Consider the following 16,005-nt stretch of genomic DNA (forward strand, 5'->3'; position numbering starts at 1 on the left):
GGATGTAATTAGTGTCGCCACGCAATAGCGCTGACACGCTGCGACTGTTTGTCCGACTGGGGAAGTGAGGAACAGCTGTGCTCGGTTCCTCGTGGAATCCATTATTGACAAGACAGAATTGTCATTAAAAGCTTGTTGTAATAAATCAAGTGTCCTCATAAATCGCACATTGATGAGATGCATGAAAAGGCCAGGTGTAGCTACTTAAAGGTCATTCTGGCTGACACATTTTTCTGTCATTTCTTATCTGGAGTACATTACTTGGACTCTAATATTAAAGAAACATAATAAATAAATAGGCAGATACTGTATACCATCTTCAAAAGACTTTTAAACAGGCTAAATGGTTTCTAGTTTCTTTGAAATGGTCATTTCAGGGTAGGTTGATCACTAAAGTGAGCAGAACTATGCTGTAGAGAAGATAGTTAAGCTATTTCTGATGAGTTGAAGGCTTTAAATCATTTAGTTTTCTGGGAACAAACTGAACTGCTATTATTATGCAACTCCTTATTGTTTTACAATGCCTCGAGTGAAGATTTCTAAGATATGATTCACATCACTATCCATTAAGTGCAGTAATAAATTATAATCCTGCAAAAATGAACTTCCTTCTGCTGTAATATGATAAAACACTATTGTTATATATCTTGCATGAAGCAAAAGCCAAGATCATATGAGTAGAGAAGCTAGTTTTAGTTCACATGTGGCAATCAGTCATCAGTGTATCCTGCAACAGGTGACTGACAGTTGTCTGTGCTAATAGGACTTGAATATTGCCACCTCCTTCACAATCTCTTATGGGAGAGTAGAAATACAAATTGAAATCTGGCACTGGTTCACAGGCTCATTCATTACGGTTGGCAAGATATTTCAGAAAGACTACCATCAAACACTGGATTTCGAAAGAAGTGCTCTTCAAAACATCCGAAGACAGCAGTTAATTACCCTGTCTATCTTCAATTTATTGCCGCTTTGTGCTGAGATTGTTGTGCAAATTGCAAGGCGTAATGTGCAGACATGTGCAGGTGACAGACAAGAGTTGGACAAAGTAGAGAGAGAGAGACTGATTGACATGACAGATGATTATGAGAAATCATGTGAGAAAAACAGCAGAAAGGACTATGTGGAAAAACAAGTGTACAGAAAAATGTTAAAACTTGGTAAATATTATGATGAATATATCCCAAGTTTGTTAAATGATATAATCCATCACTTTTTGGTATCACGCTGTCATTGTCATATGTTTATTGTCACCGTCCTAAAGGTGCTAGTTGCTAGGAAACACCAAGGATAAGTAGAGGACTATTATTTCCTCATAGGAGTCATGATGAGTGTTGAAAATAGGTTTTCTAGTAAAAAAGATCAGGCCGAACTATTCTGATGAAATATTGTGAAGCCTGCAAATGTAAAAGTTGCTAAAAACGCAATAAAAGAGTTTGAAAAGGGAATATGTGATACTAAAGTGCTTGCTGTCCAGTGCTAGGAAGCAAATAAATAAAATGAGCTTTGCTACAAGGGATAGTTTAGGATAGTTCAACCAAAAATAAGATTTTGCTGAAAAATAACTCACACTCAGACCAGAGTTTTTTTTCACCCCCATTAGAACAGATTTACAGAAATTTAGCATTACATCACTTGCTCACCAATGAACCAATGGATCCTCTGCAGTCCAAACAGCTGATAAAAACATCACAATAATCCACAAGTAATCCACATATTCATCAATGAACAATGAACAAATCCTAATAAACAAATTCTTCGTTTAGACGTTTTTAACTTTCTTCCAGTGAAAAAGCCATCTTGTCTGAATCAGGAGAGAGATATGCACAGATCAAGCCGGGGTTCCTACAAATGTTCCATTTTCAAATTTCCAATCCAAACCTCTCAGTAGATTCTGAGACCATATTTAACATAAATAGTTCATAGAGCATTATTTTCAGCTTTATATTTGGTATACAGTACAGACCAAAAGTTTGGACACACGAATGAGAAGGTGTGTCCAAACTTTTGGTCTGTACTGTATTAAAACGTTTTTTTTTATATAGTAAATAGTATTAGAGTATTTTCTTAGGTTTTTTTTTAACTGATTTTCTCGAAGTGACAACAAAAAAAGGAGCCCCTAAAATAGATAAATGAAAAAACAAAAAAATAAAACAGACCTTTACATGCACTCAAGAAACTTTTTTGTGCCCCTGAAAAACTATTCACATGTGCATGGGAATGTTTCGCATGCTTACGCATTACAATTTCTAATTTTATATAACCTATTTTCTTTGTGCATCCCTGCCATCTTGCTATTGTTCTACATCTTACAAGTTCAAGGGTTTATAAAAAGATGGGTACTTTAAAAAAAAAAAAAAGTGTTTAAAATTTGACATTTATTAGAGCAGTATGCCATATTTCAAGGCCTTAGGCCTTGAAATATAGCTACTTTGTGAAGGCCAAGAAACCACACCATGAAATGGGCTGATGGCAAAGTTTAATGGTTTCTAAAAGTCTGTATATTTTTGTATTTTTGCAAAGGTCCTTAAGGCTATGTAATACAGTGCTAAGGATATTGTAAAAAGAAACCTGCATTTTGCATCATGAAAAAGTGCACCTTGAATTCATTCAGGCGTATTTTGAGTTTGACTTCTTGTACAATAAACTTATTTTCAATAAATTCTTAATTTTCACAATAAACTTATTTTCAATAAATTCTTAATTTTCTAATATAAAAAACTAAATAGGGGCAAAAGTCTGGAAACACATACTTTTCCATACTCTGCACCGTTTACAAGCAAAAACAGTCCAAAACTGTTCAAAATTTTTACGGATTATGAAAATTATAGCCAGGAGCAATGGTTTGCATGCTGATTGGTTAATGTTGCATACACAGCCAATGAGCTTCTTTACATTTAAATAGCTGGGTAGCATTCACTAGAACAGCGGTTCCCAATTCCAGTCCTCGCGACCCACCGCTCTGCACATTTTGTGTGTTTCACGCATCGCTTCCGACGTTTGTTCTATTTCAACGTTACTGCCCTTCGAAGTGGACATCACAGGATATTCCGCCATTATTCATTAGTTCGAAGTGAGCGAATGTGTTCCATTTGAAGGTCATTAAAGCGTGCGAGACGTAAATTTAAAATGCATTTATTTAAGGATGCACTTATGTCACACTTCTCTAGTAAATTTCATCTGTGTGTGAAGATGCTACATGCGGTGGCATAGCGCAAATATATGAATGAATGTTTCGAAGTATAGTAAACAGATTTCCCCCACTTAGGCAGCAGGGAGCAATGAACACTTTGCAGGGACCACGTCAATCGGATGGCAGTTCCTGCACGGACCTCACTTCTAATGAGCTGGTTATCTGAATCAGGTGTGTTAACTAGAAGAGACATGCAAAATGTGCAGAGCTGTGGGGCACGAGGACTGGAATTGGGAACCGCTGCACTAGAGCATTTCACAGCTCGCTTTCAGAGCTCCTCTGAAACCCTCCCCCTCCTCAGCTCCACCTGTATAGATCTGCTACAGGTTATTATATATGCTACTTGTGCAGCAGCAGTATGTCTTAAATACTCACAGCACCGTATCAGCCAAAGTATAGGCAGCAGCAAGTTCCTGTACTTGCTTTGCAGCAGCAGCACCAGCAATAATCTACATAAACAGCAATAACCAACAGCAGCAGCAATTCTGCAGTGTAACAGATCTATTCTGCCAAGACCAAATACAAACATCGTCATATCCATTACCATGCTAAAACCTTTCGAGAGTTGTCATGATAGAACTACAAACTAATACAAAATATTTTTTTTTATAAGTAGCAATAAAGTTCTTCTCTTTCCACAGGCACAATTCTTTCCGCCGACACTTGCCGCGGCAAATGAATGTAACCAGTGTGGACTTCACCATGGACACTCTACCTGTGCGCCAGTCTTCTGCAGTCAGCATCGGTCGTATTAAACCTGAGCTGTACAAGCAGAAGTCTGTGGACTCCGAAGAGGGCAACAAGGAGCCGGTGGAGACGTGCGGCAAGCTGAGCTTTGCCCTCAGCTACGACTACGAGGAACAAGCTCTAGTGGTTCGAATTCTAAAGGCCCTGGACCTGCCCGCCAAAGACTTCACAGGCACCTCAGACCCATACGTGAAGATCTACCTGCTTCCAGAGCGCAAAAAGAAGTTTCAGACGAGAGTCCACCGCAAGACGCTCAACCCCACGTTCGACGAGGCGTTCCGCTTCCCTGTGGAGTACAGTGAGCTGTGCAACCGCAAGTTGCACTTCAGCGTGTACGACTTTGACCGCTTTACGAGTCATGACATGATCGGTGAGGTGGTGGTTGATAACCTGTTTGAGCTGTCTGACCTGTCACGCGAAGCTGTGGTTTGGAAGGACATCCTTGCAGCCACTACAGTAAGTACAGTCCATGTGCGTATAGGAAATCTAAGATCATAACAAGTACTTTCCTCAGATACCTTAATGAGATCAGATTTTTGGCAGGGTTGTTCACCATTAAGAGTTGAATTGTGAATGCCTTTTAAATTCAATTCGAGATTTAAGATTCGTTTACTTCCAGAATGAAAATTTCCTCACCCTCATGTCATTAAAGATGTCTTTCTTTTTTCAGTCGCAAAGAAAGTTTTTTAAGGAAAACATTCCAGGATTTTTCTCCATATAGTGGACTTAAATGGTGGGCTGAAGGTCCAAATTGGGGTATAATGGCCTTATCTAGTGAAATGATCTAATTTTCAAAAAAGAAATAAAAAATTATATACTTTTTAACCACAAATGCTCATCTTGCACTAGCTCCACTTCACGCTTTATGTAGTCACGTTGAAAAGGTCATGCATGACATAGGCAAAGTACCGACCCAGTGTTTACAAAACGAATGCCAAAGAAAGTCAAACGCCCTCTACAAAAAAAGGCAAAACAACAATATCAAACGATTTTGAAGTTGGAGGAGAAAATTAGACGTTTTTCACCCTACCCTACCTTCGTTTCGCTAGATAAGACCCTTTTTCCATGGCTGGGATTGTGTAGAGCCCTTTGAAGCTGCATTGAAGCTGCAATTTGGACCTTCAAACCGCTGATCCACATTGAAGTCCACTACATGGAGAAAAATCCTGGAATTTTTTCCTCAAAAAACTTAATTTCTTTGCGACTGACGAAAGACATGAGCTTCTTGGATGACAAAGGGGTGAGTAAAAGACACGACAAGACAAACGAACAGAAGTACAATGACAACTGTATTCACACATGTACCAACTGGTCACATACTTATGCTTCAATCAAACAGAGCTCAAAGGAAAATTGACTGCACGAGTGTGAAGGTCTCATTAACGGATAGATTGATCTGTTATGTAAAGCCAGGTGTCAGGGAGGGCTCATCTTCAAACTGACTCACCCTTTCAGGGCACCCACGTACCCCTTCCAAAAATAGATCCAATTGCCAGTTTCCAGAGCCACAGGAAGCATGATTATCAAGCCAGAGCCTTCAAACGACAGTCATGACTTATCCAACAGGTGTGGAATTGAGTTTGTCCTACCGTCCCACTGACTGCAGAGTACAATAAGAAAAGCTACATTTTTAGAACAAAGGCAGCTAAGCAATTTCCTTCATAGTATTTTTTTAGGTTCCTTAGTCAGATGAGCCCACTCATTACGCCTCAGAGCTTATGTAACCATATCAGTAATGTTGTTTATGAGCCATTTTTAAGCTCTTCTTAAAGGGATAGTTCATGCCCTCATGCCGTTCAAAACCTGTATGACTTTATTTCTTCTGCAAAACACAGAATATATGCGATCCTGGACCACAAAACCAGTCATAAGTAGCACGGGTATATTTGTAGCAATAGCTAACAATACATTGTATGGGTTAAAATGATAGATTTTTCTTTTATGCCAAAAAGCATTAGGATATTAAGTAAAGATCATGTTCCATGAAGATATTTTGTAAGTTTCCTACCGTAAATATGTCAAAACTTAATTTTTGATTAGTAATATGCATTGCTAAGAACTTCATTTGGACAACTTAAAAGGTGATTTTCAAATAGTTGTATCTCAGCCAAATATTGTCCTAAACTAACAAACCATACGTCAATAAAAAAATAAAATAAAAAAAAGACCTTATGACTGGTTTTGTTGTCTACCTGCTTCCAGAGCGCAAAAAGAAGTTTCAGACGAGAGTCCACCGCAAGACGCTCAACCCCACGTTCGACGAGGCGTTCCGCTTCCCTGTTGTTGTCTTTGTTCATATAATTATTATTAAACCAGACAGTGGGATCCAAAACAACCACAGTGGACCCCATTGACTTTCACTGTATGGACTGCAACACAAGACATTTTTCTAAATATCCTCTTTTGTATTTTTGTACTAAAGTCATACAGGTTTGGAATGACATAAAGTGAGTAAAATATATTATTTTTGGACGAACTATGTCTTTAATAGTTGAAAAATAGTAAAGTATTTAGCCATATGATGAGCATATACTACTTCATATCTGAAGAAAAAATGTTGTGAAGGTACTAAGTTCAGAATCTATGATTTCTCACAGCACCTGAAACATAAACCCTCGTTTGAGTGGTAATATGCACACAGGTTTGATGTTATATTATATATTATTACATATATACTGACTTGTTAAATTGTTAGACGAACTGTTGAGGTGAAAGGCTTCGTTCGTCACACTCACCTCACTTACAGTGACTCATGCATTTAACAATGACGTCCCACTGCCTTCCTGCTTGAATGGTGACAGCATTTCATTTGGTTCACCACAGAGAGAATCTGTGGTGAGTCATTCCTGTTTAGGAAACGCAATCTCCTCCTCCTACTTGTTTGACGCATCAGTCTCTTTCAGGCTCATTAATTTCCTGATTGTTTTGTTTTCAGCATATTTATTAATTTTCCTGTTGTTTGCTTGACAGGGATGCGCATTTCGCAGCCTGTCAAATCACTTATGTTGTGTTTCGCTAACATTTGGATCAGTCTCATGCCATTTCCTTCCCATTCTCTTCACTGACTATTGCTTTGCCTCATACTGTAGCTACAATACAGAAATATTGATGTTTAGTGTTTGGAAAGAGGTTTCGACCTGTTGTGCTCTCGGTTATGAGAGTATCACAACTGCCCTTTAGGGACAAAAACTGACTCTCAGAACTGGACCAGCTGCTCATAGGCCCCCGACTGTGGAAAGAAGCTAGTAACTCTCAATTCCTAAAATAGTCGGAGCCATAGATTGCAGCCTTGCTCCGCTACACTTCCGACTGCATGTTGAAACCCTCTATTTTATCTTAAGCTGACGTTTGAAGGTCTAATTTTGTTCTATGTTCTTTGGAGCACATTGCTACTGTGGCACAAGGCCATTCAGATCTGGAGGAGAGGAAGTTGGCCAGTCAAAACAGGAAGGGTATTATTGCCCCAAAAAGATTGTGAATTGTTTTGGACACGAACACCGAGAGGAGACGTGTCTCCAGAACTAGCCTGTGGCTCTCTGTATTCAACAGTTGTGGTGTGGATAACAAGAGCAGTCGGAGGATGGGATAGGATGTGACAGATAGGGTTTTGACGTCATATTACAACAGAGGATGTACCACATCTGTTTGATATATAATCAGTGTTGATCTTGTCAATTCGGGACAACAGTGTTTGTCAAAAATAATGAAGACTAGATAAGGAAATGTGGATCATGATAACAATGATTACATTTACAGTACTGCTGCCAAAAAATGTCAAGAACACCACAATATGTGACCCTGGAAAACAAAACCAGTCTTAAGTAGCAGGGGTATATTTTTGCAATAGCCAAAAATACATTGTATGGGTCCAAATTATCGATTTTTCTCTTTTAATGCCAAAAATCATTAGGATATTACATAAAGATCATGTTCCATGAAGATATTTAGTAATTTTCCTACCATAAATATATCAAAACTTTTTGATTAGTAATATGCATTGCTAAGAACATCATTTGGACAACTTTAAAGGCGATTTTCTCAATATATATATATTTTTTTGCACCCTCAGATTCTAGATTTTTTAAATAGATGTATCTCAGCCAAATATTATCTTATCCCAACAAACTATACATCAATGGTAAGCTTATTTAGCCTGCTTTTCAGATGATATATAAATCTCAATTTCAAAAAACTGACCCTTCTGACTGGTTTTGTGGTCCATGGTCACATATATTCATAATGCACTGATTATTTCTATAGGAAGAAATATCTAGAAAAAAATAAGATCTTTTTAAATATTCAGGTATTTGCTTACACATGAACATAACATTTTTTGGAATATTTGGTTTAATTTTGCATGGTAACTAGACAAAAATTAAATATATAAATTTTTTTAAGTAAGGATGCATTAAAATGCATTGAGGAAAAGTGAACAAAAGTGACAGTAAAGGCATTAATTAAAAAAAATGTTTCTGCACTAAATCAGAATGTAGTAATGGTCCTAAAAATGTAGCTTTGCATCACAGGAATACATTGCATTTATTAATATATTGAAATAGAAAACAGTTATTTTGAATTGTAATAATATTTCGCACTATTACTATTTTTATTGTATTAAATAAATGCAGCCTTGGTGTGCATAAGAGACTTCTTTCAAAAACATTGAAAATTACAATAATCCTTTGAACGGTAGTGTAGAATAAAAACTAATACATATAATAAATATTAATTAAATTTAGAGATTATTTTTTAATCAAAAGATGAAAATGATTACTAAAAAAGAGCATTGCATTGCTTTGGAAAGCTGGAAACTAGGCATGTGGTACACCTGAAATTAAAACGTGTTTCTTCCTATTACACAATCTGTTTTTAATCTTTACGTGGACAGATTAATCACCATCTTTAGCTGGCTTTAAAAGAATAATGGCTGTCTTATTCCAGTACCGAGGCCGTAAATACCAAAATACACACTGGCCTTTTAGAATAATCTTTACTGCCTCTGCAAAGCTAATAAAGGTCAGGCAAGCTAGAATTGTCTCATTCAAAACTCAAAACTTATTTAATCGCACAAGAACCAGCCACCTAAACTATATGTCCCGCAGTAAGACTTCTACACACAGCCGTAATGAAAGTCTTAGGTCTTCCGGGAAAAAGCTTGCTTTCTTAAAAGAGTTGTATATCTTTTCACAACCGTGTTTTTTTCTCTCTAAAGTTTTTACGGATATACGCTCTCTCTGAATTAAATAGAGAATAGGGCTTTGTTTAAATCGGATAAGCAAACATTAGTCCAATATCTCCCAAAGCTATGTTGTTGTTGACGAGGCAAATAAAAGTCTATTTGGAGAGTCGGTCAATAAAGATTTTGTTTGCAGTTGCTCAAGTGCCCTCTAGAGAGTCTCTCAAGAGAAAAATCACAATATGTGCTGAAAATCCTACAGATCATTTAATCAATCATTTTTAATGCTATTTTAGGACACGGATGTGCAGACATTACTTCAGCTATCTCCTCAGTCAAATCAAAGTTTTCTTTTCAATACTTAACTTTACTTTCTCTCTTTTCTCTCTTTCAGGAAAGTGTTGATCTGGGTGAAATTATGTATTCTCTTTGCTATCTTCCCACGGCTGGACGCATGACCCTCACCGTCATTAAATGTCGCAATCTGAAAGCCATGGACATAACTGGCTACTCTGGTTAGTTTTTTAAAACTTCATCTTCTGTCCATTACAATTTTACTGTCCAAACCTGCTCCTGGAGAGCCATTTGCTTGAAAGTTTCTAGTAATCCTAAAGACTTTGTTTAGCTTTGTTTAATTAGGATTTGAGCTAAATTCTGCATGGTAGTGTCCCTTTAGGAACAGGATTAGACACCCATGACTTGGAGAATCCAATGACAGTGAAAATAATAATAGGAATTTTTGAACCACATTTCTAATTTTTGTTTTTATTATGTAGACAGAAACGGTTGAAACCTTAACCGTTGTATCATAATTATCACTGGAATCAAATATATTAAGGTTTTTAAATACAAAAATGTATTGTGGAAAAATACAATAAAATAAATCCAATTAGACTATTGGCAGAATGTTCCTTCAACAGTCAATCAGAAGAAATGTGAAAATTAATTGCATTTTGTTTATGCCTAGGGTCTTTGCAAATCCTAACAGATACACAATGTTTCACAGAGGACATTTGATGCATGTTATTAAGAAAGAGAAGGAAAACTCATAAACCAGACACATCAATGCTAAGCATGTTTCTCAAGATATTAAAATGCCTGAGGGGTCTGGCGTACGTGAAGTACAGCATGTGTTAAGACAGCTAAAAAGAAAATAAATGTAAACTATGTAAAACTATGTTCTTTTCTTCTCTGCATAAACTATTGGCAAGGTCTTTTGTGTTTGGGATCTGAAACAAAACATTCACTTCTTTCTTTCCACAGATCCGTATGTGAAAGTCTCCCTCATATGCGACGGTCGGAGACTGAAGAAGCGGAAGACGACCACCAAAAAGAACACGCTCAACCCTGTCTACAACGAGGCCATCATTTTTGACATCCCACCTGAGAATGTGGAGCAGGTCAGCCTGTCAATCACAGTGATGGATTACGACAGGTCAGTCCCTGCTTCTTAAGAAGATATCAAAACAGCAATCATTCAAATACATAGTATGCTAATGTTAAATTATTCTGATATGAGAGATGATAATGATGATGATTATAATATTAAGTAAGATAGCATTCTAGAAAACCACTCATGCTTGGCCGTTCTTATTGAGATATTTGCAGCAAACATCTTAATGGAGATCTTTCTGCTGTGCACGTTTATTAAATCAGACAGCTACGTTGTAATTAAGGGCAGATTATGCTATCAAAACATTGCTTAACCATCAAGGAGTGAAATATATGTGGGTGGATGTGGGACCATTTATGCAAAAGTCCTGTTGATTAAAAATACACATCCTTTCTGTCATGAGATGTGTTGGCAAGCTTGCAAAACGGTTTCTAAAACAAAATCTAATGTTATGTTTCTCTTTCAGAGTTGGACACAATGAAGTGATAGGGGTGTGCAGGGCAGGGCCGGATGCGGAGGGTCTTGGGAGGGACCATTGGAACGAGATGCTAGCTTATCCACGCAAACCCATCACCCACTGGCATGCACTTTGTGAGGTGAGAGACTGGGAATTAGAATAGAAAGCAGGACCCAGTAGCCTGATAATTTACTCATCCAAAGATGTTCATGTCTTTCTTTCTTCGGTCAATAATAAATTAAGGTTTTTGAGAAAAACATTCCAGGATTTTTCTACACTCTCCAAAAATAAAGGTGTTCCATACAGAACCTTCTTTGTGGTGAAAGAAAAGTTCTTCAGATTATAAAAAGGTACGAAAGAGATGGTTCTTTAAAGAACCTTTGACTGAACAGTTCTTTGTGGAACCAAAATGCTTCTTCTACACTGTAAAAAGTTTTCACCAGTTTCAACTTAAAAACTTAAGTTTAGCAGCTGCCTTAAAATGTTAAGTTAAATCAACTTAAGTCATTTAAACTCACAAGTTAAATCAACTAATTTTATTGTAATAAGTTAAAATGACGTAGTTTTAAGCTGATTTAACTTAAAAACTTAAGGCAGCTGCTGAACTTAAATCTGGTGAAGACTTTACAGTGTATGGCATCGCTGTGAAGAACCTTTATTTTTGTAGTGTAGTGAATGTCAATGGGAGGCAACAGGTTGAAAGTCCTCATTTTGCACTAGCTTTGCGATGCATGTCTGCAACTTTACACATGGTTCTTTGTCTGTGTATTCAGGTTCAAAAAGGTAGGGTAGGGTAGGGTGAAAAACTCCATTTAATTTTCTCCTCCAACTTCAACATTGTCCGACATTGTTTTTTTTTTACTTTTTTGCAAAGGGTTTTGACTTTCTTTGCACGTTCACTTTGAGAACACTGGGTTGGTACTTCTGTCTACGTGTGACCTTTCCAACTTAACTATGTATTGCGTAAAGTTGAGCTAGTGCAAGACTACTTAAGCTAGTGCATTTGTGGTTAGAAAACATATAATTTTGTATTTTTTATTTTGTAGAAAATGAACGATCGTTTCTCTAGACAAAACCCTTATTCCTCGGCTTTGTTCGTGTAGAGCTTTTTGAAGCTGCTCTGAAACTGCAATTTAGACCTTCAACCCATTGATCCCATTGAAAAAAATCCTGGAATGTTTTCCTCAAAAACTTCTTTTCAACTCAAAAAAGAGACATAAACATTTTGGATGACATGGGGGTGAGTAAATTATGAAAAAATTGTATTGTTTTGGTGGCACCAGTACAAATGTTGACAGTACAAAGGGTGGTAAAAATGTGAACTAGAGAAGAAAAAAACATGTTATTGAGCCCTGGAAAGTAAGATGGAGGAGTCAAAACAATTACAACTTTATGCAACAGTGTTATGCAGATTGAGCCTTGATGTAGTGCTTTGGGCTTATTCTGATCCATCTGCCAAGTGCATTTATGTCTAATATGTCCTAAACTACTCTCCTAAACTACTCTGTTGTGATATTTTGCTATCATGTGTCCCTGCAGTGGCCTGGAAGAGCATCTAGTTTTGAAAGTCAAGGATCATGTCCATCTCCAAAACCCCCACAGACCCCTTAACATCCTGGAGTCCACACTGTTTTCAATCTATCTGCAAAACACATTTGGTTTGTATAATGAATAGGGTATATTTTTCTCTAGTTGTAGCTTGTAACGTTGCAATTTTTATTTGGAATAAGGACTAAACAATACTGGTATCCCTGCTACAGACACAATCAAGTATCCAAATCTCACAGACATTTTGCTTTACTGGTGCTGAGTTTATGAGCTCCTAAAACAATGGTTTTCAGGTCACTTTAAAGTGAAATAATGTGATGCCTCCTGCTGTTTGACAGTATAATGATGCCATTTGCCAAATGACAGTGCTTATCATTTCATATTCTTGAACGTTTCAAATACACATTCCTCTGTCTAGTGAAAACACTTGACCAATTTGATGCAGGGTTAGGGGAGCGAAAAAAAGAGGCGTTCGAATATGAAATCAAGACCTGTTTGGTATGCAAAACATAAATACAATCATGTGACCAAATGATGAACAACAGAGATGTCAACATTGTTACAATCTAATATGTTTTTCTTTGTAAAAAGAATACTTTAGAATTGTTATAAAAACAAAATTTCTTTACATCAACTAAGACGCTGAGATGTCAAAAGTCTACTTTGTGTTTTATTCTTTTGAGACAGAGACGGATCTTCCTTCTAGAGTCTGTTATCATGGCACTATGACGGAGAAAACATTGTTAAAGCATGTTTACTATACATAGATAATGAATCTACAAACTGAAATCATTTGCTCGTTATTTGATGCTTCTAAAGACTCTATTTTATTAAAAATGTAAAGGTATTAAAATTGTACTTAATTTTACATATTCAATTATTATTTAATGATATGCTAATTATATCTGAATGTCTCAAAGTTAGTAAGTAAATTAAAAATATTACAACAATTCAGCTTTAAAAATATTTGTATATAGGAGAACAGTATAAGAAGTTCATGAAGGTATTAAAAATCTGGGATATACAAAAAGCACCGATATATAGCAGAAAGTTAATGTAAGAGCTGTCATAATATACCAAAATGTCTTCATGATTAGATTTTTTTTTGTTTTCTTACCTAGCATGTGCTGAAAATCACAGTCAAAAGGAACTTTCACAGTAGCCAAACGATGTAGCGTGTTTTTTTTTTTTTTTGTAGTTTAGAGGGATGATTCAAAACTCTTGATTATTCCCAATATTACCAACATGCAGAGTACTATTCACATCAATGATTTTTTAAATGTCTTTAAATATGTGACCCTGGACCACAAAACCAGTCTTAAGTCGCTGGGGTATATTTGTAGCAATAGCCAAAAATACATTGTTTGGGTCAAAATTATTGATTTTTCTTTTATGCCAAAAATCATTAGGAAATTAAGTAAAGATCATGTTCCATTAAGATTTTTTGTAAAATTCCTACTATAAATATATCAAAATGTAATTTTTGATTAGTAATATGCATTGTTAAGAACTGAATTTGGATAACTTTAAAGGTGATTTTCTCAGTATTTAGATTTTTTGCACCCTCAGATTCCAGATTTTCAAATAGATGTATCTCAGCCAAATATTGTCCTATCCTAACAAACCATACATCAATAGAAAGCTTATTTATTGAGCTTTCATATGATGTATACATCTCAGTTTTGTAAAATTTAACCTTATGACTGGTTTTGTGGTCCAGGGTCACATATATGAAACTCTAACCTAACATTAAATTCTCAAATCGAAAAACAACCATCCCACACTTGTTCTCCTGTCATAGAGTTATTGATGTTTTATTAAATTGTCAGTGCCTACAGGCAATCATATTTCCTTCCACAATTTCTAAAACTCCACTTAACAATGAGAAACCTCATTGTGTTTGAAAAACTAGATAAGTAAATTAACTTTTAATGGTGTCTGGCACTCGCAGAGCGATCCCGCTGTTGGAAAGTTTGCATGTAATTCTGTTAAGGTGCTATAAATATTTCCATTAGATGAATATTAGCAAAGTATACTATATGGAGATCCATCATCAGATGACAGTCAAAAGGAAATCAATGCTGACGTGTCATTAATGACTTCAAAATAAATAATTAAAGATGATGAGGTTTCTTGAGAGGTGGTCAAGGATGAATTGGTTTAGGGTAAAACGGCTATTTTCAAAGAATCAATAACATCTAAAGCAATTACCGTGATTTTTTCAGCAAAAGGAGAACTTTAAGTACAATTCATGAAACATTCGCTTTCATTTAAAATGAATGGAACAATAGAAAAATCTTTCCATTTGAGTGGAATTTCTGTCTGTTGATTAGTACCCGTGTGGTTTTTGTTATGTCAGAGAATTAGTATTCATTGTGTGAAATCATCCAGCATCTATTCAGTCGGTATGCAAATAATAAGGTACATCACCTAACGTTTTAAAGCTGGACCCTCACGATTGGGTTTTCCGAGTGTGTTCTGGTGTGTCCATTAAGTAATAATGCAATCATGGCAATTACACAAATGGCTGTGTACTGTTAACTTTATTTGCACAAGACAGTGCTTCTGCCCCAGAGCTCGGTCGGAGTGATAGAACTAAGAAGAAGTATAGTATTCTTGTAGCATGCTGATACCAGTACTATATTGTTTAGAAATGTAAACTTCTGTTTATTTCTGAGAGGTATTATTTTTTATTTCATTTAACTTTGCCAGTGTTGGCGTGTGTGTATATACTTGAGAATTTCTTCGAATTGTTATCTCGTTAAAGTGTATTTCTATGGATCGTTTGGTGATTGGTTTGTACTATGGGCTTGTGATCTTGAACAACTTTATACACAATTTGCATATATTGTGCAATGGCTTCTAAAAAAATTGTACAACTGTTCTGATTAGCACTTAACTTCCTGAGATGATTTCTTGTTCTTGCTTATTGAACTGCTTCTCAGTGATTCTTTGTCATACTTGCACTGGACAACTTAAACGACCGCTATATATGTTGTTATGATGTGTACAGTTTGTGATAATTTTTGTAAGAAAAAAACAAAAACAAACAAATGCAGTAAATATTTGAAATATAATTTTACTGGATGTTTCAAATTTTACCTAAATAAATTCTGAATTGTCAAAGTGTATTTTACGATTGTATTATATAATGTTATTTGCTGGACAGATTTCACATCTAAAACAATCATTTGTACACAGAGTGTTTATAACTGGTATTTTAGTATGACTTAGACACAGTTTTACGAGTTGTTTATAGTAGGTTTTTTTATACAGTTGAGGTCAAAAGTTTACATACACCTTTCAGAATGTGTAAAATGTTCATTATTTTATTTAGGGACTTCTATGTAAAGATGTAAGGGAAAAACGATGCATTAAGAGACAGGGGTGTAAACTTTTGAACAGAATGAAGATTTTCTTATTTTGCCTAAACATCATATTTTTTTCATTTAGTACTGCCATTCAGAAGCTACAGAAGATAAATACATGTT

The 16,005-nt window shown here is 36.0% G+C and overlaps 1 protein-coding gene across 2 annotated transcripts in view; it reads left to right on the forward strand.

Moving 5' to 3' along the window:
- The window catches only part of syt10 (synaptotagmin X), an 18,245-nt gene extending 2,605 nt beyond the window's left edge, over positions 1–15,640 (forward strand). For both annotated transcript variants that reach the window (XM_073838652.1, XM_073838653.1), the window contains exons 3-7: positions 3,835–4,396; positions 9,511–9,631; positions 10,380–10,551; positions 10,976–11,105; positions 12,506–15,640. In XM_073838652.1, the coding sequence (XP_073694753.1) occupies positions 3,835–4,396; positions 9,511–9,631; positions 10,380–10,551; positions 10,976–11,105; positions 12,506–12,577 (1,057 nt within the window). In that variant the 3' untranslated portion in view covers positions 12,578–15,640. The remainder of the gene's footprint in view (positions 1–3,834; positions 4,397–9,510; positions 9,632–10,379; positions 10,552–10,975; positions 11,106–12,505) is intronic.
- The last annotated feature ends 365 nt before the right edge of the window (positions 15,641–16,005 follow it).

The sequence above is a fragment of the Garra rufa genome, chromosome 4 (assembly GCF_049309525.1).
Source record: "Garra rufa chromosome 4, GarRuf1.0, whole genome shotgun sequence".
NCBI classification, from domain to species: Eukaryota; Metazoa; Chordata; class Actinopteri; order Cypriniformes; family Cyprinidae; genus Garra; species Garra rufa.